The sequence below is a fragment of the Anser brachyrhynchus genome, assembly GCF_964034855.1.
Source record: "Anser brachyrhynchus genome assembly, chromosome: 13".
Taxonomy (NCBI): Eukaryota; Metazoa; Chordata; class Aves; order Anseriformes; family Anatidae; genus Anser; species Anser brachyrhynchus.
Genome location: NC_137708.1, coordinates 407593 through 433698, shown reverse-complemented (window position 1 = coordinate 433698; position 26106 = coordinate 407593). Strand labels below are relative to the sequence as shown.

The 26106-nt window shown below is 42.1% G+C and overlaps 2 protein-coding genes across 4 annotated transcripts in view; both read right to left on the bottom strand.

Moving 5' to 3' along the window:
• Window positions 1–4351, bottom strand: part of LOC308176923 (adrenodoxin-like) — an 11010-nt gene extending 6659 nt beyond the window's left edge. The window contains exon 1 of one of the 3 annotated variants that reach the window (XM_080553367.1): window positions 4318–4351. In XM_080553367.1, the coding sequence (XP_080409493.1) occupies window positions 4318–4336 (19 nt within the window). In that variant the 5' untranslated portion in view covers window positions 4337–4351. Of the gene's footprint in view, window positions 1–1384; window positions 1404–3881; window positions 3949–4317 lie in introns of those variants that run through there. The other 2 variants (XM_080553365.1, XM_080553366.1) reach the window with 2 other exon arrangements.
• Window positions 4352–4681: 330 nt separating this feature from the next.
• Window positions 4682–26106, bottom strand: part of MSN (moesin) — a 46411-nt gene continuing 24986 nt past the window's right edge. The window contains exons 2-13 of the mRNA XM_080553364.1: window positions 24126–24209; window positions 15016–15111; window positions 14409–14683; window positions 13877–13960; window positions 13399–13545; window positions 12847–12943; window positions 11654–11817; window positions 11055–11185; window positions 10220–10380; window positions 9641–9733; window positions 8981–9214; window positions 4682–7900 (exon numbers count right to left, since the gene is read on the bottom strand). Of these exons, the coding sequence (XP_080409490.1) occupies window positions 7736–7900; window positions 8981–9214; window positions 9641–9733; window positions 10220–10380; window positions 11055–11185; window positions 11654–11817; window positions 12847–12943; window positions 13399–13545; window positions 13877–13960; window positions 14409–14683; window positions 15016–15111; window positions 24126–24209 (1731 nt within the window). The 3' untranslated portion in view covers window positions 4682–7735. The remainder of the gene's footprint in view (window positions 7901–8980; window positions 9215–9640; window positions 9734–10219; window positions 10381–11054; window positions 11186–11653; window positions 11818–12846; window positions 12944–13398; window positions 13546–13876; window positions 13961–14408; window positions 14684–15015; window positions 15112–24125; window positions 24210–26106) is intronic.

Here is a 26106-nt window from a genome sequence, read left to right as displayed (position 1 = left end):
CCTGCACTAGACTGATATGTTATTTTAAGGTCTTCGAAACAGGGCAAAGAAAAAACAGAAGTAAGGTCTGTCTTCCCCCCCCCTTTTCTCCAGTTCCATCTAACAGCAAGCCTAGAAGTAAACTCAGCATTTCCAGAGTAAACCTTTGTTCATTTAGTCCAGGCCACAAACAGAAATCCAGTCGAATAAGTATTCATCTCACAAAACACAGCAAATAATATAAATCTCATATTTTGAAAAAAAAACAAAAACCTCAGAACATTGTTTTTTTGGTTGGTTGGTTGGTTTTTTTAAAAAAAAAGAATTTTCCAATACTTTATGAGCAGGACAGGCAGAGCCGAAGTGAATCTTTAGCTCCATTTCATAGAAATTTGGCAGAAGCCATGTTTCCACTAGCAACCACACACAGACATGCACACACGTCCCATCTCACTTGCCAGCAGGTCACACTGCCATCAATGCAGTGGCTGTGCTGACATGTTTAGTAATGTCTTAGCACACACTGGGAAGGAAGTGGTTTTCTAGCCTGAAATACATCACCCAGTTTCTTCTGCGCCACACAAAGAACAGTTTCCCCTCCTCCCCAGTCTAGGGGCTCTCACAAAAATGGCCAAAACAGCTAAGAGGCACCATTATCCCCCTTGTCCCCAATTGCTACATAAGATGTAAACATATTGATATCAGCACAGGACTGCTCCAGCAGGACATTATACAGTGGTACTGCAGCCCTCCAGAGCCAGAAGCACTCAGACTTCCTGGATACCAGACCCAGCTCCTCTGAGCACTGTTTCAATCCTTCTGTGGGCCAGTTCAGCAAATATGTATGCACAGTCAGCACAAGGTAGACTTGCATCTGTTCCCTTAGGTAGAAAGCACTCTGTGCAATCAACTCTAACCAAAAGAGCTCTTCTGCTAACTTTGTGGCTTCCAGGAGACCCTAGATGGATGGTTTCAAGTTACTCTACTAGTCTGCTGCCTCTCTGAAAGCACAGATTCACAGAAACACAGAATCATCTAGGTTGGAAGAGACCTCCAAGATCACCTAGTCCAACCTCTGACCTAACACTAACAAGTCATCCACTAAACCATATCACTAAGGGCTACATCTAAACATCTTTTAAAGACCTCCCATGCTGAAAATAAAATCATGCTTTAATCCTGTAGTTATTAATGTAAAAAGGCACCACAGTTCCGTCGGAATTAATCCACTACCATTTGAATCAACATTTGACAAATCTAGTAAATTAAGGGAGGAATAAGTCCCTCCTGAGGGAGTGGGAGGAAGAATCAGAAAAAGCAGCCTGTCCTGCAGCAGATCAGCCACAAAGATAGGAGAGGGAAGAGACAGAAATCAGACATGCATCAGAAATAACCTAGTCCCTACCCATGAACAAGCTGCAAGACATGCAGGAGTACAAACATCATCCAGGTCAGCACATCGGCAACCAGTTGCTCCAATGTGCTCAACAGTGGAACAGGAAATGTGTCTAGAGGAAAGAGAGAACCTGAGTAAACAGTTCAATAAATCGTGACAAAGCTGAAGGTCAGCACTCTGTTCCAGTAAAGAAGTGGCTCCGTTCATGTTTGGAGCAAGCAGGACTGATCCATGCTCTCCTCCAGGTTTGTGGGAAGGCAGGCAGTCTGGACACGTGTGAAGGCAGAGCTGGAAGTCTGAGCTGAGTTCCATGAAATGGGCCACTATGTTCCTTCACAACTGTACTGCCATGGAAGAAAGGCATCATCTTCTGTACCATGTTTTACCTCTCAGATAAATGGAGAAAAAAGATTCCTGGTTGGCCTCTGAGAAGCATGAATGAGGGATGATCGATAAAATGGATACCTGAGACAGAAATTCTCTTGCGAGAGTTGTACAGAGCTGCTCTGGAGTAGTCCCTGCCAAGAGTCAGGGAGGGAGTCAGGCCTTTGCTGCTCCCACAGGTGAAGTCTCGAGGACTGCAGAGCAGCTGACACACAGAACCAGGAATAATGAAGGCTATCAGAATACCTCCTACCAAAGCCCATCACCTCACAAATACTGCAGTAAGGAAATAGATACAGGCTGCTTACACAGACAGAACTAAGTCCACTAAACAAAACTGAAAATCCCCATCCCCATCATCACCACAAAAACCCACCAATGACCATTTTCTGTCCCCAAACAAACTGCTAATAAAAGCAAACTGGACAACTTGTGCTTATCCTGCTTTCTCCAAGCCCACAGGACCAGGTACAGAGGGCTGCCCCAAAAGCAATGTGCTGAACTCAGACCTGAAAACACTTGATGTAAGCACTTTGCAAGTCTCAGATACTGAGTGTTATAGGCTGGAAGGTATGTGGGAAGGCTTTCAATGTGCCTCAGTTTCTACATCTGTCAAATGAGAAAACCAATTGCCCACTCTGACCTCTCTCTAGATGTTCAGCAACCTCTTTAGTATTGCTATAAAGAAAAGGAGCAAGGGACAAATTTTCACCACCGGAAACAAGAGGACAGTTATGCTATCAGATATGAGCTGACAAATTCATAACAGGGCTCCTTGATAGCAGCCACCCCTGGCAGAGCAGCTGCTGCCTGTCTGGGTGAAGGCCACTAGAAGTTACGGTGCCCCAGTCAAGGCCTTCATTTGCAACTACAGCTGCTTCTTCTTGTCAGTCAAGGATGCTTCAGAGATGGATGGGAGGGCAGTACTGCTACATGTGGAGTATAGACAAGCTTCACTATAACCTCTCCACTCAAGAGCAGTACATTCCACATCCCCTTGACCCTTAAGTCAGTCTTGATGGAAGAGCAACCCTGGCTTTAAAAGAGCACAATCAGAGGCAATAACCATGATGAGAACTTGTAATTTTCCAACTAGCTCTGCTCACCAGCAGGCTGTATCAATGGTATTAACATCTATTCAGAGCAAAAGAAGCTGGAGGTACAGCCCCTTCCAGGAGTTCCCAATATTCCTTTAAGTCTCAGAGACACTCTTTCCTTTCTCCTCCTTAGTCTTTCCTCCTATTTTCTGCATACCAACTTCATCCTATCATCTGAGAATATCTATCCTAAAATTACTAGTAACTTTAAGAGAGCTATTACTTAGCACCAGATGTTTGTTTAGGCATTGCTCTGTAGTAGGAACCTGCATGCTTGTCCACAAGCTGCACTTAAATTAGAGCTGCAGACCAGCGAGACTAAAGCCAGCCTCACTTTAATGCGCAACGCATTGAGGTCCAACTCATTTTTCTTACAGATGAGCTGTATCCTGCTTGTCTGTTCACTGAGAATCTCGCACCAAATCACTTCCAGTCTGTCCCTGTTTCACAGACAAAAGCATCTGTGTCCCCAACAGTTGTAGGTGTAGCCCAGATTAGAAACGTTATCACTGATAGAACAGCAAATAACAGCAGAAGCTATCTATGTAAACTAGAGTTTAAATACAGATTTGATTCTAAACTATAAAATATCTTCCAACAGATTAGAACAATCTGGTGTTTCTTTTACTGTATGGTCCTGCACAGCAGCCTTCAGCCATTAGTGCTTTGCACTTCCAATTCTTCAAGCACAAATGTAGTATAACTATACTTTTTTGGAGAAGTAACTAAACATCTTAAGTTTCCAAATACAGGCAAGGGAACACCATGAAAGCCATGGCATTCATGCAGAAGAATAGTCTGACTGCAAGCACAGTCTTCAGGAACTCCAGAAATGTAAGCACAGGTGGTATTGTTCATCTACATGTACGTGCATTAAAAGACAGAATCCCATTTCTGAGAACTGCATCCCCAGGCCAGTGTGCATTCCCTTGAATAATGCAGTACAGTAGTATTCTAGTAGATTTGTGCAGTTAATCCAGTGGTGTTCAGGTATTTGGAATCCTGGAAGGAATGAGGAAACCCACCTACAGAAAACAGATCCATGTCAAGCCTGATGTGGATTGCAGAAGTCTCCATTGCTCCACACTTCACATTGTGTTTGTAGACAAGCTCAAGTTTCTCCCACAGTAGCAGATCTATGAGCACTAACAAATTTTGATGAAATCTCTGCCTTACTTTACAGTGCAGCAAGCATGAGGCAGTTTCTGCAAAGCCCCTCTTGACAACCACATGGAAAGCAGATACAAATGAAGATCACACAGCTCATTAGCAGAAAGTTGGCAGTAGCCTTGCTCCTCCATCACTGGGCCCTGTACTGAGACCTCATGAAACATGAAAGATGGGCCTGTGAAACAAATCAGATTAAAATCTCTGGTACAAGGCTAGTCTTGGACAGACCCAGCAGCAAGTCTGGGACATGCAGCAGCAGCACCGAGCCTGGCCACCCTCTTGTGTGCTCACCTGGTGCTGGATTCCTCATAGGTCAAGGCACAGCAGACACTCACCAGTGGAAAACTACTGCAGCAGCTCTTCTTCCCCAGTTTGACAGGCAGTTTGCAAGTTAAACATGATACAAATATACACTCAATTTCTCCACACAGAAATCTGAATTCCAGTAGTAGCTCCAGTCAGACAGCTGAGAAGGTCAGAAGGGGCATTACTTCAAGCAGTTTCTTGCTTTTGAAGGATGCAAGTAAGATATCCCTATTTGTGAGAGTGATACGATCATGGCTGACCTCTCAGGGGCCACATGGCAGACCTCTAACTTGGAGACACATTGCTAGACTCAAAGCAAGCCTTAAGCAATCATCCAGACACCATCTGCTGAATTTCTCTAAACTTTATTGGCACTGTAGGAAGAACAGGGTATGGATTTTTAACAACTCCTCCAAACGGGGAAAAAAAGCCTTAACATCAAGGTTCTCATTGCAGATAACCACATGGACCCATTAATTACTCCACAACCCTAAGGAATTGACATTTTATTATAATCCAATAAAAAGACTGGTCAAGAAAAAAACACCATAATTTACAGCAACAACAAAAAAGATGAAGCCAGGCAAACACTTGATAAGGTATTCCCCCCCCCCCCCCCCCCATTAGGAGTAGTTAACCAATTAAACTGGGACATGGAGAGGAAGAAAAAAATTCACTGTATTCTAACAGATAAAAAATATGCCTACAAATCTCAACATAATACTGAAAGCTTCTTACATTAGTTTTCTTGCAAAATATCATTTCTTTACAATACAGTATACATTTCCAAGGGAAGGGGGACCATAAACGTATCCTCCGTCCCATGACTAATATTTTCTAATTGTGCATAGCTAGAAGTATTGAAATCAAATATCATTAGATACCACTAGAATATAATACTGGTTAAGAAGAAGAGAGGGCTGAAACAACTACAAAGAGTTAGGTGGACTCACTGGCACAAGCCGTTCTATTCCTATACTGGAACTTTAGGAATTAGAACGACATTTAACAAAAAAATCAAAACCCTATAAACACAAGTCATGCCAGCATCATAACATGAGCTCAGCAGTGTTGTGTGACTCAAAGCAGTAAGGCTTACTAGTTTATTATTTGAACACATTTCAGGCACTGTGTATCAGCTTGTTAGGAAATTGTTTAAATGTAATAAGGGCTTTTTTCCCTGCAAATGCACCAATAGTTGCTACAGACAGAACAGAAGTGCTGAGAACCAGCTTTAAAGCACCAGAACAGAAGTGTAATGGTTGTCTGCCCTGCCAGTAATGAGACTCATGCGGAGTCAGTGCCAATAACCCTTCAGTACAGAAATACACAAATCAGTTCTGACAAGTTTAACTGCAATCTTTCATTTGTGGCTTTCAAAGGACTGGAGCATGTGTTTTTGGCCAACCAAAAACTTCCTGTTTCCCCTGCCCAAAAGCATGTTGTATTCAGGGGAGAGAAGGGGGCTCTCACATGACTAATCTGGGTGTTCAGAAGTAACACGCTAAGTTATGCTCCCAACAGTAGTTTGGTTGGTTGGTGTGTGGATTTCCACAGACTTGTGTTGATTCTAAAAAAAAGCAGCAATGGTGAGGTTGTTTCTATCAGCCCAAGGAATTCTTGGGGAAATACTGCAGTTTGTTAACACTGACATGGACATTTCTTTTTGGCACACTCCCCCTTTGCCCTTTACTATATTTCAGGGAGGTGAAAATGCTTCAGCGTTCAGGTACTTTCCTTCCATCACCATGAACAGTGACACCATACAGACAATGGGGGCATCCACAAAAATGAGAAAGTCACAAGATTTAGGATCATGTTAGGCAAGAAAATAAGTCACAGGCGGCTAGCCCAATGACTTCCTATAGGGACAAGCTAATCCAAGGAGGGTAAAGCAAAGGAGGACTCCGTTATAGATGGAATCCATTCTAAGAGGCCTCTTCTAAAGGTTAAGGTTTCCTTCCATGAAGGATCAAGGCAAAATCCAATTCAACCCTGAGCATACATGGCTGTTTTCTCCCCAGAAATGGGGGGGTGGGGGTGGGACAGAAGCATGGGTAGGAATAGATAGCTTGGAAGACCGGAGGTGATGGGCATTAGAATAATTGATACAAATGGTTCCTAGGACCAGTCTCCCCACAACCACTAGTGTCCTGTTTCTAAGAGACAGATTCTGTGTTCAAAGCTATAACAGGGGCAAAGCATCCTTCTGGAGATGGAAAACCATTTGAGCCAGGGATCTGGCAAAACACTACTGAAGATTAAGGCAACAATTGGACAAATATCTCATGACCCTCTCCCATAAAATGCTGCTGGTAGCCAGGAAGACAGCTGCAGTCTTGTTTCTACATGACCCAGATACAAAAGTAGTTTTTGGTCCCCAGCTGCTAATCACTTTTTATGATTGTATCTAGTTTAAACAAAGACACCTGAGCTACAGTAGATCTATACACCATCATAAGGCACTGACAACTATGTTCTAAAAAGGCTTCATAGAAAAAACTGAAATCCCATTCACATGACTGAAATGAACTGGTTCAGCAAGAGAAAATATAGTTACAGGACTTTGTAGTCATTTACATTTCTGCTTACCTCTTTTCATTTTCAGTGGTGACCCAGTAACGGAAGGCAGTGTTCTTTAGCTGTCTCTGCCTCACTAGTTACATTCAAGTCAGACAAATGACAGTGAACAAAGCCATTTACCCAGAGGAAAACTTCTGGAAAACAGGGAATTCAAGGCTATGATATACACCTCATTAGTGGAAATACTCCAAAGGCCTCCATGTGACTAGGAAATTCCAAGTTTCATCATTAAATAAAAAGTAACAACAGCAGGAACGCCACAGATTCTGTTTGGTCTGCTTAAATTTAAAGGACAAAAGCTTTGGTCTTTTATAAAGAAAGTCCATATTCCACCTCCAACCCTTCTTGCCACACTCCAGCCTCTCCTTCTCGACTATATGATTCAGACCCTTAATGAAGTCAGAAATGGCCTTTAAGCTTAATAATGAAGCTTGTGCAAGTTAGTAGGAATGTCAAACTGTTAGCACTTTACTGTATGTAATTCAGTGAAACTATCTGCTGGCCTCCCTACCCAATGGGAGAGGACAGCAACACAGCCATTTCAGTAAGCAATACAAAACTAAATGCAGTAAGACTTTACCCAAAGCCAAAGAATTTCAGATTTGCCCCAATACAAGTTTGCTTTCCCAAGCTGCCCCAGGAAGGTTTTAAATGTTGTTCTTTCTTCTGTCGCTGAACTCCAGCATTTGCCCAAAACTCTATAAATAAGACCATGGTCACTCTTCTGTAGTGGTTCCAGCGCAGCACAATTACGAGTGAGTGATGGGAGAGGATGGGAAAGGGGAGAAGAGAGTGCAGGGCAGCAGGTGCAGAGGAGAGTTTACATGGACTCAAACTCATCAATGCGCTGCTTGGTGTTGCCCTGCCGAATCTGACGAAGGGTCTTGTACTTGTCTCGGCCCAGCCGCATGTTCTCAGCGTGGATCATATCATTGGCTGTCTTCTTGGTTTCATCCCGAGCATTTGCCAGCTCTGAGGAAAGAGCCTTTGTAGAAAGGGAAACAGACAGCAATGGGTTAGCCATGCCAGAGACTCAAAGCTAGACAAGGAGCTTCCTCGCTGATCCTTCTAAACAGGAAACAGATAAGCCCAACTGCATACAGTCCTGGGCAACCTTGTCTAGCTGACCCTGCTTAAGCAAGGCAGTGGGTCTAGAGGATCTCAAGAGGTCCCTTCCAACCCAAACATTACTGTGAAAGTTGTTAATATTTTTCCCTAACATTTGAAGGTAGAAAATTTCAGGCGCTTCCACCTTACTTATCTTTGTCTAGCACAGTAACAAAGACGGTCATCAGTTTATTTCAGAAGAAGAATGAGAAAGTCCAGTGGAGAAATCCCTAAAGACTTCAGGAGCATTTTGCAGAAACGAAGCAGTTACAACCTTCTAGCACAGAAGAAACTTGCTGTAGATGAAAAAGGGCATATCTCTATCACTCTGCCTGTACATAACCATCACAGCATGATACAGAACAAAGTCTGCTGCAAGCCGGGCAGCTAGCAGGCAGCGTGGGAAAAAAAAAAAGAAAACTAACAAAAACACTTTGTAAGCATCAACACTGGAACACCGGCATTCCCATTCCTTACAAGAAGGAGGTGCAGCATTGCTTCCCCCATGCTGAGCCCTAGCGGACTGCTCTCAGGATTTTGCAGTGAAACCCATTCAGACAAGAAAGACAGTTACAGCCAGCTTCATGATAAGAACTTGACCAAGTCCTCTGACACATTGCAGCCAGGGCTATGAACAGCTGTCAGATGGCTGGCAAAAGTTACACAAGCACAATACATCCAACAGATGCTGCTTCTTGGCACTGTTTGAAAACACTTTGCTGTTTCCAATGAAATGGACGTCAAGTGTCAGGAAACAAGCTATGCCCCTCTCCCCAATGGTAAGGTAAGCAGCCATCTGATAAGATAACAATCACCTTACCTCAACCACCTCTCACCCCCCCCCCCCTTTTTTTTTTCCTTTCTTTTTGAGGAATATCAGTAAAACCTTCCAGCTGTATTAATGTCAAGAACAGAAGCAACACCCAGGCACACACACACTCTCCTGCCAGCTTCTTACCTTCAAGTGTTTCTGGACCCGTTCATTCTTCTCTGCTTCAGTGGTACGCTGCTCCTCACTGCGGTCCTTGATGGTGGCCTCTGATCGTAGCTCAGCACTTGCTTCTGCTGCATTCTCATCCTGTTCATCATCATGCTCATTCTCAGACTGCATGGGTTCGGTGACATGAGGGGTGCTCATAGCAGTCTTCAATTCCTCTTTGGTCTTTTCTAGGTCCTCCTGCACCATTTGTGCCTGCAGTAAGACACGCCACAGTGAGTTAGTGAACGCAATCCTGAGCATGAGGGATTTCTCACACAAGTTCACAGAAGCAGTACTTAGTGCTTATTATATCAAACCTTGTAGTTCTTGCACACTGAAATGATACATTCCAAAGCTACCCAGACACAGTCACTTGCAAAATTTTCTGCTGGCTAGCACATCAGAGATTTGAGAAATGCTTATAACTCATGGAAAATTAGCTATAGGTCTAACCGGTCAAATTGTTTCTAGATATGGGGCACTCAATCTACCTAAAAAAGCAAAGCTAGATATCCACAACAGCCTGAAGCTTGCAGACAATCAGTCTAGTATGGTACCTAGTGCAGTAGTTTAGGTCACAAAACAAAACAAAGATTAAACCCACAAAAAGTACTGCTGTTTGTTTAGATTCTGCTTTACCTTCTGTTGCCACTCCTGGGCCTCACTCTCTTTCTTCTGCCTGGCCAGCTCCAGCTGTGTGATCCTAGCTGTGAGTTCTGCCATCTCAGCAGCCTGCAAAGGAAAGACTTTAAGTGGGGACAAAACACACATACTTGCTAAATGAAGCATTAAAAAACAGTATCTCTCTAACATCGTTTTGGTAAGGAGAACATCCTTCTGTATACTTCCCACTGATAACTACAGGATTAAAGGGAAAAGGAAGTTAAAAAAGTTTTGGGTTTTGTTGTGTTTGTTTTTTCCTCCAAACAGAACTGGAGAACTCACTTCTTTGAATCCAAGCCAGGGAAAGCAATTAGTGAGTTCTACATGCTGTTCTCAGCATCACATACTGTTGAAAGCAAAAAGCACAACAATCCAAACCTACTGTACAAAAAGATACAAACATCTGTATTCAGATATAAGCTCATCTACTTGAGGATAAAAATTAATGAACCATGCTATTCTGCCTTACTATGTTCATAGCCTGGTTTGTTCTATCAGTTTAGACCCCTACATTGTCACTATTTGCCCTACTCAATTTTCAGCTCACCCACTTACCAGCTGTTCCTGGGTCTTTTGTTGATCATGGGATGCTTTCAGCAGGGCCTCCTTTGCCTCTTCTGCTTCTCTACGTTCTTTAGCCAGTTTTTCTGCTTCCTCTTGAGCTCGTTTTCTTTCCTGTTCCAGCTCCATGGCTCTGCGAGTCTGTTCTTCCAGTTCTGAAAGAGTAGAATTGTACATTGAATAGAGAGCTCAAGTAAAGAATGGCAGTAGAAGAGGAAAGTGTTCCTATCACTACCTCCTGAATGAGACCTTTCCTTCAGAGAGACAAGAAAGGTGCAAGAAACTGTCCCCTTTCTTCTCCTTCACATTGTAAATGGAGGCTGGAAAACCAAGAGTCAGGCCTGTTCCAAACCAGCAGATTACTTACCTCATTGATTTGTAGGGAAGTACCTATCCCAAAATGATGTCCTTAAAGACAGAGAAGCATACAGCACTTTGATTGGGCAACACTGCTTGGCCAACATTACTGTGCAGCTAGACTGTAAGAACCAGAGCACTGGCTGGTGGGACCCCTGCTACACTTTCTTACTCCTTCCTCTACAGGTGTGCTGAGATAAAGCTTCCAGCCATTATTTGAACAACTGCAACATAGTTTGGCTGCCAGAGAGGCAGCTTAGCTGCCACCCACCTCTTTAACGCAAGCCATACTTCAGTAGGTGCAGTTGGAGAAGTTATATTCAGCTTCAGAAGGCTAAACTTGGGCCCTACCGCACCAATTTGGGCACAATACCAGAGTCTGAATGGCTCATAGATGCTTCTAGTTTTACTCCTTGAAACCTTCTCACTCAGATTGTGCATCTAAATGGAATACTGGAGCATTTCATCTCACCTTGCTGGGCTTTCTTGGTTTGCTCCTCAATTTGCTTGAGTCTCTCCATTAGCTCCTCCTTTTCACGTTCAATCTTCTCCTTCTCCTTTTCTGCCAACTCCCTCTTCTTCTTCTCATTCTCCAGGAGGGCTCTGATGATGGGAAAAATCATGATGCAATTTACAATTAACAGATATCCAGTCTGGAGTGCTTCCTAGTGAAGCTATAAGCACACAAGAGATGTGCACTAGATCACTCAGCTGATGAGCTGTACTCCAGCTGTATCCCTTTAAACTGAAGCAAAGAAACAAAAAACTGTGCCAGCATTCACCTCAGTGGAAAGTTCACAATAGCAATGATACTAAGGGAAAGCTCCTTATATCAAGATCCAGATTAGTCCTTTCAAATAGACAGACACATTTTTAAATCCAAGAAAGTGGCAGTGGGTCACACTTGTGATGAATGCTGTTTCCATCCTCCCATTAAATCTACTGAAGCAGAAAGAAATTTGCCCTGTTTTTGGCTCAAGCAGATTAGTGTGCTGCCAGCAATTTATCTAGCACATGGTGCTATTGTGCTGTGACCAACCAAGTCCAGGTTACTCAGAACCCTACACCAACCTCTCCATCTGTTTCTGATGCTTCTCTTCCCGAGCCTGTGCTTTCATCTGCTGCACCTCAATGGTATCTGGTTTACGTCTGCGCATGTAGAGCTCATGGTTCCCCATGCAAAGTGCCAAGATTCGTTTGTTAATCCGTAACCGAGGGGCGTAGAATACAAAGTCCTTGGGACAAGGAAAAGGCAGCATTAGACGTGTTCCTTTCGCATAATAACCCCCTGAGTATGCAATACGCTCCAAGACCCTAAGCTTTCTAGAACTGCTAGCCAGCTTTTCTGCTCAGCATCTAAGTTCACTCTTTCAGGAGTGAATTTCAACCTGATAAACACAGGGCAGAAGTGCCCAACTCCTTGTTACAGTGTACTCAGTTTCACTGTAAAGCATTTCTAGTACACAGAGTGCAGAGTGACTTGCTCCATTGTTTCATTGCAAACACAATCAGGAGTTAGTTCACCATGCATATTGAGACTATACCTTCTCCCATCTTTCTTCCCACTTAGCTCTTTAGTATAATAGTCTGGCCATCCACAAGTGTAATGCTTTGTCTTATGTCAGAAAGGGTGTCAAACATTATGCCCTGCAGATAAATAATTTTGTTCTGTTAAAAACAGAAGGTATCAGCTCACACAGGAAATTAATAAGCCCTATAGATGAAACCAAGCTGAATTATGTCCACTAAAAGTTTGTAAGAAAAAATGCTCCCAGTGTACCCTAGAAAACAACCTGAATCTTCAGCTTCAAATAAGGTGGAAAACTGTGAAAGACATTTCACGCTACTAAAGCCAACAAGATGCAATAGAAGCTTTCAAGGTTAACATGGGTAGCTCAGATCAGTAATTGTATCAGAAAAATGGTATGGTCTTAGGAGAAGCAGAAACCCTAAGCAGAAAGCCTCGCTTTCCCACTGACTTTAAACAGAATAAGGTTACAAAGAACAAATTTCTCCCCTTGTGGCCAGAACCAAGCTCCATCTATCCCCTTACTGCTATTAGATCCATTCTGGGCATACTGCCCCAAACATATCAGGTAGTAGAGCACTGCTTAAGTCAATGTTGACATTATTGATAAAAAGATAATGTACAATAAAATAAAAAACCACACAACAAGAAAAAACAAAAAACTAACAATCAACTGATCATTCAGCTAAGAAGAAACTGAAAGTTTAAAAACTTTAATTTGAATGCTGCTTCTTACCGGTGCTTTCTTGTCAATAGGCTTGATAACAAACTTCTTGTCATTGAATGAGATGTTTCTGATCTCGCTCCAAGGGAATCCAATTTTCGGTGTTAGCCTGCAGAAATAGAAAGCAAAGGAGATGAAAGTCCCAAGTCATTCCAAATTCTTGACCTACAATAAAAAGCTTAAAATTCTGCCAAACATGCCCTCATATTTCAGTATTCTTAGGTTGACTGGAATAAGCATAAAAAATTAGAATCATTTAAATGAACTACAAACACAGGGAGTAATTTTACATATATTTATTTATGGAAAACATAACTGAAGAATTCATCTGCATCATGAAGACTAAGGATGCAAGTAAAACTAGCTTGATAACATTTGACAATGTGTTGTGTTTTCTGGTCCAAAGCAGCACGTTTTACGGAGCATTCTGGCAGCATCAAAAATACAGCCAAGAATGATACAGAAGTAGTAGAGTTTAGTAAAAGACTCGAATCCCAGAAAAGACTACCTTTACTAGAAAGGAGTTGAAGGCAGTGATTGGGGGGGGAGGGGGGGGTTAATTACCTGTCATTCTGCTCATAAATGTTGAGTCCAAGAGCATCTACACCTAGCCAGAGTTCAGAGCCCTTTTTGTTCTTAATGCTGAAGTAGTTTACACCATACATTTCCAGATCCTGTGCAATTTTCAGGTACTCCAAGACAGCATCTTCTCTGCAGCATGCAAAAAGAAAGTAGATATTCCTTCTGAGTCAATAAAACATTAGATGAAGAAGGCGCTGTCTGCCTACATGGCTAGAGCAGCAATAAGCTGGCAAAGATTCCAAGAACCATGCTTGAAGATGATAGCAAACAAACTCTTTGTTTTGTTGTTGTTGTTTTCTACACTAAGGACAACCAGCTAGGCCTAGTTAATCCCAGCAGAATAACCTGAAGAACGCTAACTCATCCTGGAGTAAGCCACAGATTTTTATACGACTTCATACTTTACACACTAGCATATATCACAATACCTTAATACAGCAGTTCCACATGCATCAGTTACCTAATCATTCCTCGATGTTCCTCGTGCCACACCTGGATCCTCTCCTCCCACTGGTCTTTGTTAAGCTTATGCTGCTCCAGAACTCTAGAAAGAACACATTGCATGATTTAGACCAGCCACTGCATTTATGCTCACACAGTCGCATCACTCCAGAACAACACATTATTAAATACTCCATGGGCATCACAGTTTCTCCACAAAAATGTTCCAAGAAATAGAGTTCTATAATAAGGCTAGGTAGAGACACACTAGTCAGTGTTCCAGACTTCTGACAAATGACAAGCTATGTTCACCTTGTACCATAATATTTTTGTTTTTGTTTGTTTGTTTTGGAGCTTCTCCCACTACTTCCAATCAGAGTTTCTTCAGTAGCAACAGGACCTTTAAGATTAAAGCTCTTAAAGAAATAAATACCAATCCTCATCCTCAGAGAGGCACCAGACTATTTTATTCTGAAAAGTGCAGTCAAGACCCCAAAAAACTGCAAACCTTTTAAGGCAAAGAAGAACTAAGACTGACTAAGTTCACTCACCTCTGTGGAAGCAGTTTGTCACTAGCAAGGTAGCCAGACTTATGCACCTCTTTGTTGAAGTCTCCATATTTTGACTGGACAGCATAGGAAGCCAGCAGGACAGCTGTTTCTGGAGGACAATAAATGTCATCATTCAGAATTGCTTCCTTTACTTGGAGGAAGAATAGGCGCTGTGTGATGTCCTGGATCAGCTCTTCTGCCACATCCTCTGGGTAGAACTTGGCTCGGAATTTGAAAAGCAGAGGGCTTTCTTTGCGTACATCCTGTGCCGTTACCTGGAGCAACAAAGTTATTCTATTTTATAGCCCATATACCAAGTGAAGATGATCAGGTTTATGGACAGGAAAAGACGACAAGCATGCATTTGAAAAAATTTTTCCTTTCCAACACAGTAGTGAATGGACAAGTATTCACATGAGCATCATATTAACAGTTACTGGGGTGGGTGACAGATCTTCCAGGGTGGGGAAGATGGACTGAAGGAAGGTGGTACCAACTTGCTGTAATTTCAGGTGTTTAGAGAAGAACAGATCCCTGATCAAAGTACAGAGACTGAATCTTCAACAAAAGGGAACCAAGGATAAATGAGAGGTTGAAGCAAACATACCTTTTTATTTAATTTCAGCCATGTTGAGAATCCTTTTGTGTCCTGATACTGGAGTCCAAAAAACCAGACCTCTCTTAGACCAATTGTCTTGACAACCTGGAAGAAAGATAATGATCAGGAATCCCAGCCAGACAGGCTGATCTCACTGGTGGTGGAGAACCTGTCAGAGGTAAGAACACACAAGCGCAGAGACGACCAGGGCCATAGCATTCTGACACCCCTGCTACTTTTCACAAACATAGATGACAGGGCATCAGAGGAGGCCCACGTGGCAAATACATTCATCCCTCTCCCTCCTATCTTTAAGGTTTGTTGCTATGTAAACACAGCAGCTGGGACAGAGTATTGTTTAGCCACTTATAAGCCAATCTGTTGCATTGCATTTTAGCTATACAAATCTGACAGGTGTAATAACTTTAAGAGCTTCTACAGGAATTAACTACACCGATACAGGAGCTCTCTCCCTAGTCATGTCTCTAGCCCACCGTAAGGGGTGCATAAATAAGAGTTAAAAGTGTTTTACAGACATACTGTTACAGGAGACAAAAGCCTCATGGGGGGGCAAGACTACTGCAGTATTATGCTGGTATAAAGGAGGGGAGAAGTTTCTTTGCCGAGCCTGCTCACTAGCATGAGGCCACCGCTTTGGACCCGCCTGCCATGGGGTTCAGCAAGTCAGGGGAGGTTCAGGCTTGATATCAGGAACAGGTTCTTCACCGAGAGGGTTGTAGCGCAATGGAATGAGCTCCCCAGGGACACAGTCACTGTACCAAGCCTGTCAGAGTTTAAGAAGTGTTTGGACTGTGCGCTTAGTCACATGGTCTGAATTTTTGGGCAGACCTGTGTGGTGCCAGGAGTTGGACTCGATGATCCTTGTGGGTCCCTTCCGACTTGGGATATTCTGTGATTCTAAGTCTAGAAACTGAAGTTTGTCTACATCCTTCCTGACCTACCCCCCCCCCCCCCCCAAGTTGTTCTTATACCTGTGAATGAGGAATGAGGCACTTACCTGTAACCTCCATTATTAGACAATGGAGGAAGGGGAAGACACTTGTCTTTAGGTCTACACTGTACCTGGAGAACTGCTTTTAACACAGCTCCCACCCCTTGTGCTCCCTCACAGCTTCCCTCCTTCAGGGCGCAAGGATCTGACAAATAGCTGGGGTAGATTTAGCACTGCCTTGTCCCATGTTTTATATGATCTCTCCCTAACCCCCTACTTGCTTCTAAGTTGCTTCCACACTGATTCTAAGGATGCACTATATTTTCTTCTAATGTGGTCTCCAGATTTGTTGATATACAACATTAAGGACATAGGTTCCCTGCAAACACATTACTAGTTAGATAACTAAGGACTTGGATCAGACATTTGTTCTGGCTTTACAAAAGCAGCAGTAGGGCACAAAAAAAGGGGGGGGGGGGGGGGGGGAGTTTTCAGCAGAGGCATGCTATTAGTAGCACATACAAAACCTACACAAGGTCATGTAGCGTATATACATCATTCCATTGAAGTCCATGAAATTATTCAGCCTGTCCTTGCTTGAATATGGAGAACTGGCATTAAGCCCAGAGTAAACACAGGGATCTGTGGGCCTTCACTTGCACATATCACATAGCAGGATGCCCACAGCTAAGGAGGCTTTCAGAATAGCATTAGAGTTTGCTGTATGTATTGAAAGCACATGGTAGGAGAGGAAGAAGGGCTGTCCTAGAGCCTAAGAAAAGCTCTGTTCTCGGCAACATTAACATTTGAATGGGATGGAGGCTCGCCCTCCACTGCTGCATGTGTCTGCTTGCCTCATTTTCATTTGTCAGCAGCTGAAGCCTGGGAATTCAACAAGCTGAACTGCCAGCAAGGAACTGAATGGCATCACACTGCGGCCCCGCACAAAGGGGCTTTTATTCCGCAGCAGAGCAATAGCGGTGATAACAATGGCCCGGACGGGGCAAGAAGAGCACAGCACACAACATCACACCCCCAGATTGCTATTGAATCAAAGTAAAATGCAGTGCAATTCCTGCTCTAGGAATTATGCGATCTTGTAAAAAGCAAGGCATGTTGTGGCTTCTTAGCCTGAGCATAAATCTGGCCCGTTTAGCCTTCATCCTGAAAGTAAAAGACACATGATGATAGCCTCTGTCAACTGGGGAGAAGGAAAAAAAGATAGTCCTCCCCACCTCTGCTTTAACAGTATATTTAGTTCCCTTTGGGAAAAGGAAACAAACAAACAAACAAAAAAAAAAACACACACCACATGCTTGAAGAAGAAACAGCTTTCTACATCTGCAAGGAGTCTGGCTAGCAGTTAGCAGCTCAATTTTGTTTGGGGGTGTACAGCATTTAGAGCCCTGATGAACCGTGAGATGTTCCAAAAAACAAACAGCTATTGGCCGTAGCTAGGGCTGGAAAAGGGCTGGCACACAGAACAGGAGAATACAGAGAGTACTGTTTAACACAGACCACTATACTTAAATACCAAAGTTTACTCTCTCGGCTGGACAGTGACATCTTTTCTTTGTGCCACCGAGAACGTTAAGTCAGTCCCAGCGTCTTGTTTAGCACGCAGTACAAAGTTTAATCTACAGTTGGCAACAGATTACAGGCAGACTTAAAATCCAGCTGTTGCACAAAACCTTGACCAGCCACAACAAGGCTCTTAATCAAGCACCTTTAGCTTAAAAGGCCACTTTTGTGAGCAAATTTGTCTCTCTGCCTTAGGGTAGGTGGTGTATTTCTAGAGACAATCTAAGCGCACAGTACCATTCTTCACATATGTTCAGAGTAGAGACTCAAGGTGTTCCCGACAGCCTTCTCTCTCATTTCTCCTTACTCTACTTTTTCCAGGTCTGCATGGCTCCTGAACTTCCCCTCACCAAACACTAATCTTCCTCCCAGCTACAGATCTTGCCATTAAGAGCTATCCCACAGCAGCAGGAGGGCCATAATAGGCAGGTCTCCTAAATGTAGATTTTAGCATCAAGATGATTATTGAAGATTGCCCTTTTTCTCAGCCCCAGGAAATATACTACCACACTTGCAAACAAGTGTGGATCTTGCACGAAAGCAATATCTACACAAAGATAACAAAACATTCAAGCAGAAAGATGTTCCACTCAGAACAAGTTCCTGCTCCAGAGGCCAAAGCATCCTGGACTATTCCACAGCACACAAATCTGCCTTGAATCTTACTTCTTGTCCTGCCTGAAGATGAAGCAGGTCTTGACAGGCATGTCAAGTATTTCTAAGAGTAAGCCGCTAGCAAACAATATTGCTGGAGTAGCTCTGACCTGGTGCCGCACCTGCAGTTTAACATGCCATAGTTATTCTGTTCAGGCTAGAAACCAAGGCAGCTAGTGGATAAAGGTCACGTGATTATCCTGCAGTTACCGACATTCAAAACCTCTATGCCACTCCACAAGTGCCCTTCCTTGATTAAACCATGGATTAGGATTACCAAAAGATTGCCAGCAGGCCCAGAAATTATTTCATTTCATTTCATGCAGCGATTATGGTAGGGTAAGTGTTCTCTCAATTACTGTTCAAAATTGAACACAGCGTTGCCTCAGCTAGCGACTTAGGTGTTCACACCCGTGTCCACAATGAAGCACAAGTGCACAAGAGAATGGAATTGGGGGGGGGGGGGGGGGGGGGGGGAGGGAGGGGCGGAAGCTCTTTTTTAATTCAATTGCCAATTTGGAATGGTTTATGAAATTGAACATATATATAGTCCATAGGTAGATCACACTGAGATTCAAGTCATGTCTCTCAAGCAGACTCAAGTTTCTTCATCATGTGCCTTCAGTCTGGCTATGGGATTAATCTCTGCAGGCTTCATCTGTGCCCAAGAATAATCCCAGAGATTAATCCCAAGAATCCCAAATCATTCAGTTCGTGCTACTGTCACCATGCTGGTTCTTTTCCTAGCCTTCCTACATCCAAACTGCCCATGCAAGATTTTCATGCCTTAAGAACTTACATCATCAGATAGCATAACCATCTTAACGCTGAAGCCACCATCTCTTGGACTTCACAATATCCAGAAGACAGTATTGGAAGGACTGAAGTTTACATGGTCAACTACGGGCTCAGAGAGCACAAAGCATATAATTGAGAAGCAAATCTGAAGTCAGGGAAGTGGAGTTCATTGTAGGTTGGAGAATGAAGCACTGACTAAATAGTTTAGTAACCACAACTCATTGTTAAAAAATAAAGCCTGATGTAAGGCCTATCAAATAGGTAGATCCTCACCCATCTATTGTACTTACCACCCAATAGATCTAGTATTGCAGACAGCTAAGACGCTTCTACAAAAGACTAGAAGAAGTAAGAGGCTCTTAAGTGGGAAAGAACAAGAAACTAACAGGATCCAAGGTCAGAAGTGATCAGAAACAAAGCATTTGAGAAGCTGCCTTGTAGAAGTGATGGGGCACATGGAAGAAAGGGGTATGTTTTCACACCACAGAAGTGCTCAAAACAGATGAAGGTTCTGTGACTACAGTCTGTATGCAGGCTGTCTGAGGAGCTTGTAAAATCAGTGTCCATTAAACTAGGGCATTTCTGAGAAAACTTTCCAGACAGCCAGCTGTGAAGCACTTGGGCCAGTGAATTACTGTTACCTCTCCCTGCCCAAGGCACAGGCTAGCCCCCCTGCCCCAGTGACAGAAGACATCTGCTAGAATCAATTTATCCCCTCCCCAAAAACAGTTTGAGAGGGAATTGAAACTGGAGGGACACAACTGCAAAACATTAAGTAGCTACACAGTTTTACCACACAAACACACAAAAGTTATTCTTTCATAGAATATCCAAGCTGGAAGGGACCCACAATGACCATCAAGTCCAATTCCTGGGTCCCCAAAGGACCACCCAAAAAAATCTGATAATATATGTATAGGAGACATACAAAGCAAAGCAATGCTTTGTTTTACACACTAGCCTCCAGTCTAACTACTCTTCAATCTGATAAAGAAAAGGGTCAAAGAAGGAAAACAAGCAGCTATCACTGCTGCAGCACCTGTACCCTACATCCCAGGAAAGCGATATTCTAAGCTGCCCATGAAGTAACCAGAGTCATTCACTGCATGTGGGGTAAGCAGCCCTCCCAATAGCCATAGCCTATACTCAACCTTGGCAGAGCTGTTTTTCCTGGTGAGTTGGCAAGCACTAGAATCCAGCATCTGATGCTAAGAGGCACATAAGCAGAGCTGCTAAAGGCAAGTTTGCATAATCTTCCTGTCTCAATTAACACAGGTTTTGTCCGTGTAAGCTATTTAAGATAATGCTATACAATTACAATCCTAGGGGATGGGATGATGTAGAAAGACCTCTAGTATAAATCATTATGTTATTACACCATATGTCAGCTCATAAGGATATTTCTAGTCAGGTACCTTGGGGCAGAAGATGCCAACACTACTAAACTTCATTGTGGAACTTAATCAAGCATGATAGAGGAAGACAGGACCTCAAGCCCGTTCACTTACTAATACTATGGAACTTTATCTCTAAACTCAAATTGTTCTTGCTCATGATGCTACGTAGATATAAGCTTTTCCAAAAATCCTTTGAATCCCATTCAAAGTAGGACAGAACTACATCTTGGATAATGAATATATTTATTGTACCTTTAGACTCAACGAGTGGAAACAAATACTGCCTAAACATTACTGAACAAAGCCAGCAGCATGCACTAAGATAGTTGTGTGGCCAGAAACCTTGGGAAAACTTAGTAGCTTCCTTTTTGCCTGATTCAGAACTGACCCTGCATTCAAATTGAAAGGGCACTCTGGGGCAAAAACATTCAGGATCTCTAAAAATTCTTCTGTGAAAGAGTAAAAATCAGGTTTCACACCAGAAGGTCAATGTGCTGCAACAGCAAAAGCATAAACTGGCTTTGTAGAGAAAATTCCTACCCTCAGAAAAGCCCTCATGAAGGCAGACATTTTTTCAGAACCAGATTCATGCAAAAACCACTAGTTTAACACCATAAGGAGTGCGTGATATTTTAAGGGAGCTAGAAAATATAGTTGAAATGATATCTTTTAGGTATTCCCTAAAAAGGAAGGGATAGAATTGTCCACAGAAAAATAAAAGATGTGTTAAGAAATAGTGAACAGTCCAAAATTGAACTGCATAGTATTTAAATTTATTTGAACTTAACACACACTAAATTGAGTTCAGCTTTAACTTTGTTCTTACACATCCTAGTACAGGACCCATGAACACCTCAGGATGGAAACTGAGATAGAGTGAGAAGATTATTAGTCAGACAGTCATTCTTTAGTCCCTATTAGTAGTGCCAGCATGGAGAACAGCTCTGGACTAGTCCTTTACAAGAACTAATCTACACAAACAGCTCAGCCATTTGAAATATTGAATGCATGCCTGTTGACAGCAAAAAATTTTAAGAAGAGGGCAAGCCAAAAGTGGCTAGACTACAAAAATCTCACTTTGTCTAAGTTCTCTTAAGAGTGAGGTGAACAGGCATTAGTTTTTGAGAATCAGTCATCAGATGAGATGATTTGGTTGCAACATATCAAGTGTTCTAGTATAGCAGACAGAAGTATTTGCATCACTGAGAGCAGCACTCCCCACTCATGCGTCTGCCTCCAGATGACTTTTGCTAGATAAAAGAATGGTAGAGGCTCCTTGTGATTGATGAACATTTCATCACTTTACACTCAGCAAGAGATTCCTCACATACTGATCAGTAAATTCCATAGCACAATAGTCCAATATGTTCAAAGCTCTCTCCCTGTATTAAAGGGAGTAAGTCTAGCTATGCACTGTCAGGTCACTATACGCTCTCTTGTTTGGATATACAGTTAGCTCTTTATGCACAGATCAAGAATCTGAGCTTGACTAACCACAAAGTCAATGCCTGGACATCTGCCAATGGTAAGGCTCTACAACATTCATTTCAGAATCAGTCCTATCAGAAACCAGAAGCACTACCTCTACAAAGCATATATGCTAAACTGTAAAAAAATTTAAAAATAAAAAAAGTAATTCTTATGACTATAGCACCCATCCACCAAGCCTCTGATATATGGGTAGTATAGAGGGATAGTGTCCACCAGATTCTTTAAATATAGCAAATGTTTAACAGCTAGCTTCTGAAAGTTTTTTCCTCCCATAGTATTTCTTCTTTCAACTCTATCTACAACCCAAGTTAGCTGAAGTAAACAGTCTCATCTACATCAGCAACTTCAAAACTTAGTTTTGCAACAGCATTTATTTTCTCCCTTCACTGAGGGTTTATGATGGAAAAAAACAAAACAAGACTTCTGTTTAGACAGGTGCTGTGTGAAACACATTGCACAAAGAAGAATGTACAGCTGTTCCAGAACATGACATGAAGGAGTGAAATCAATTACTAAGACATGAAGAATTCCCATATGGGAAACATGATCAGATGCTTCTCAAAAACAGACAAGTTGCTGAAGTTCAAGTTTGACACCACAATTTCAGTTTGTACTCTATGTCAAGTGAGGCAAAACCTGCAGATGGTCTAGAGCTGACTGAAAAGTTTATGTACAGATTAAAAAGTACTACTGATTTCACTAGTAACACTTCTTAGCACATGATGCTTTATCTAGAAAACACCAGACATTAGATAATGAAAAATAATCATAGAAAGCATTCAGCTGAGGAACATACTCTCTAAAGGAAAACAGTTCACGCTTTGATGAACTTTGGAGTACGTCATGTCAGCTTTATCAGAATATGGTTCCATAAACTAACTGTGGTGGAGCTCCACGTTGCACACATATATTCTGGATGGAATCCAGCACTCACTTCCATTGAACAAGAACTGTCAGACTTGAGACCACAAAGGGCTAAAATACATAGGACCTACTACGTAGTAACATGAAGACAGCTGAGAAACCACATCGCAGCACAGAAGTTTCCTGAAAGCATTTTTTGGCTTTCCCATCATGAAAGGGTGCTCTTCACTAACCCCTACAAACTCTCTATTCCACACACACACACACACCATTTCAGGGCTGGGCTACAGAGAGCAATACAATATCTAGTGTTAAATCATCCAGACGAGTATGAGAGAAAGCAGTAATTTGTGGATAAACGTCTAAAAAAAATTAAATTTGGTTTGTTGGCCCCATATGAGACAGCTGACCTCTATGGGTGGGTCAGGCCTTAAGTACCTCTCTTCATTAAGATAGGCTCAGTGTAGAGCTCTGAAGCACACCCATATCTGACATATCTGGTCTGACAGTTCCTTCATCCCATCATTAATCTAAGATTCATCATACTTTTCTTTAAGCTATAAACTTACAACTCAGATTACTCTCCAGTTCGGAAACACTTGATTTCTTCCTCAGAGTTCTGACAAAGCCTCCACTGTCTACAAGACAAGACTACATCACTTCCTAGTAGCAGATGCTTTGACTGATGGGGCAGTTGCCTAGATATGGCCTTTGGGATTACAGCAGAAACACATAGAGGAGCCTGTCGAAGTTTCAACAGCTGCAATTGATAAAAATCTGTTTTCAGCTGCTCCTAATTTGGAGTGCACTTGACTCCCTGCTTCAGTTTGGGCCAAGGTAGGAGGAAATATGCCTAGTCACTGAATGAAGAAGGCGGCTAAAACACCTAGATAAAGATGGCCTAATACAATACAGTACATAACTTATCTTAAAATCTCCCTCAGACCCTGATGAGAGTATAGAATAACACCTGCACCTAAGAGTTGCAGCAATGTTTGAAACGCCAGCTAAAGCTCTCCTGTTCTACAGAACACCTATTCTTTGAAATCAATTACACAACAGTTGCAAGTAAGCCAACCAACAATAGCTTACTAGCTCCCCCAAAAGACCGATTTTGTGAGTTATGACTGCAGACATCTATCCAACCCATATGATGAGCTATTCAGTTTGTTAAAGGCAAGAATAGCTCCTAACACATTTCTGAAGCTAAAAAATGGTGTAGTTTTTAAAAGTGTGCCATTTCTTATTTTGCTGATTTCTCTCAGAATGGATCCACACACTGTCATTTAATCTTTGAAGACCTTAAGAAATTGATTGCTGTTGCCTTAACAGAATCACAGCACCAGTATAAACTTTAGATCTTCTGCAGGTCCATCACTTACCTGATCAAAGAGTTGCTTCCCTGTAGTGTTGGGCTGGATGGCAAACTCCAGCTCAGCATCCATGGTGGTAACACGCACACTGATCTGGAAAACAGAAGAGACATCATTACAATAGATGCTTCAACTGACACTACACATAATAACGAATAACATCATTTGCCTCCATCCAGGAACCTGCTCCCAAGCCTCCGTGAATTCCGCTGCCGGTGGTTATAAAGTCATCTGCACTGCCAGGACAGTGCTCCCAAACCCCATCACTTCAGTTCGCTCACAAAATGTAACCTTCCCGTTTCCTAGTGTAAGAATTTAATCCTATCTGTTCCAATTTATATTCCCATCTACATACTGATACATATGAGACAACTGTTTACAGCTTATTTAGTTGTATTTCTCAGTGTAGAACAACACCCTGATACCTTTCACTAAAGCAGAGACGTTCCAAACAGTTATACACAACCAGACATCCAACTTCTTCCATATGAAGGATGAATGTCAAGGAAGTCCCTAGATGCATTAACAACTCAGACTGCTGCAGAAGATGAGTGAGTACAGAACAATATTGTTCTAGTCTCCCTGGAGATTTTAAAAGAATATAAAGCACAATCCCTGGTATACTCTAAGGACTAGTGGTACAAAGCAGACAGGATGCAAGGATGACCTCACATGCTAAGGCAAAAAGGATGCATACTGAACTAACGCACACATTAATATGTGCAGGCACTTCACAAAGAAGTAGAAGTAGTCTCTATGTAGTTGCCTACTACCACCCAGTTCTTTCAGGGAGGTGAAAGATCTCTAAACAATGAAGAATTGGTTATGTTTTCACTTATTATGCAGTCAAATTTCATAGCTGTAGATGCCTACACAAAAAAAGAAGTGAAATCATGAATCGTCTTCCGGAAGAAGTGGTATATGATAGGCTCTATATTGACAGAAAAGTCTCATATTTTCCACATGAGAAATGAAAGTGGCAAGGGAATTGCATAAGGGAGCTTGCAGTTTCATTTCACAGAAGCAGGAATATGTCTGTATCTTTCAAAAATGGTTTTCATGGAACAAGTTAAACAGAGGCTTCTCACCTTAAATATTGGTGTAAAATATAGCCGATTCCATTCTACAACTCCTGATTATTACCAGAAAATGTTATGTAGATCCTTAGAGACAGATACTGCCTGAACACAAATTACTTCACTTTTAACCAGGTAAACCAAAGCCTCCAAATATACCAAGCTTCCTGAGAATTCATTTCTATTTGCATATCTATCAACTGAAGAATGATATTTCAGTTTATGTACACAAGTTGCAAATATTTTAGAACCAGAAGTGTTTTAATGCTTTTCAATCAAAGCAAGTTTGAAACTTGAAGTTGCACAGACAAGAGATTTCCAGTGCACCAAATTCCAGCATACATAATTCTCTTCCTTGCCAACAGCCATTCACTGTACATCACCAAATCCTCCTTTATTTGCTCTTCCGTGCAATCAATCCTCTTAACCTAGTCTACCAGCCTTCCAGTGATGGGAGAAGTATGCTGTGAACAATTTTAGCAAGAATAACCCTAACTGCAATTTACACTATAAACTAAGTGTGAAATTAGTGACTAAAAATGCTAGAGTAAGCACAGAAATATCCAAGGAACCACCCAAGACTGTTGTAATTGCAGCCAGTTCTGATCCCTTTTTTTCTACCAAGTATATGGATAGATTTCATATTTCCCTTACAAAGACTGCAACAGCAGACTGCAATAGAGCTATGAACAGATCTGTTCACATGCAAGAAGCACTGCGCTAGTTAAGTTTAAATCAAGTGCTTAAAGAGACTACCACATCCAAACACATTTTGACGTTTCCCAAAAAGCCTTGAACCTACTTGGGACTAGTCATGCCACTACTTGGTACTTGATAACCCTTGGTGATGAACCATGGAGTTTTCTTGTTTTAAGTTCAGTTCAAAATCTCAGTATATGCTATAAGAAGTTGAA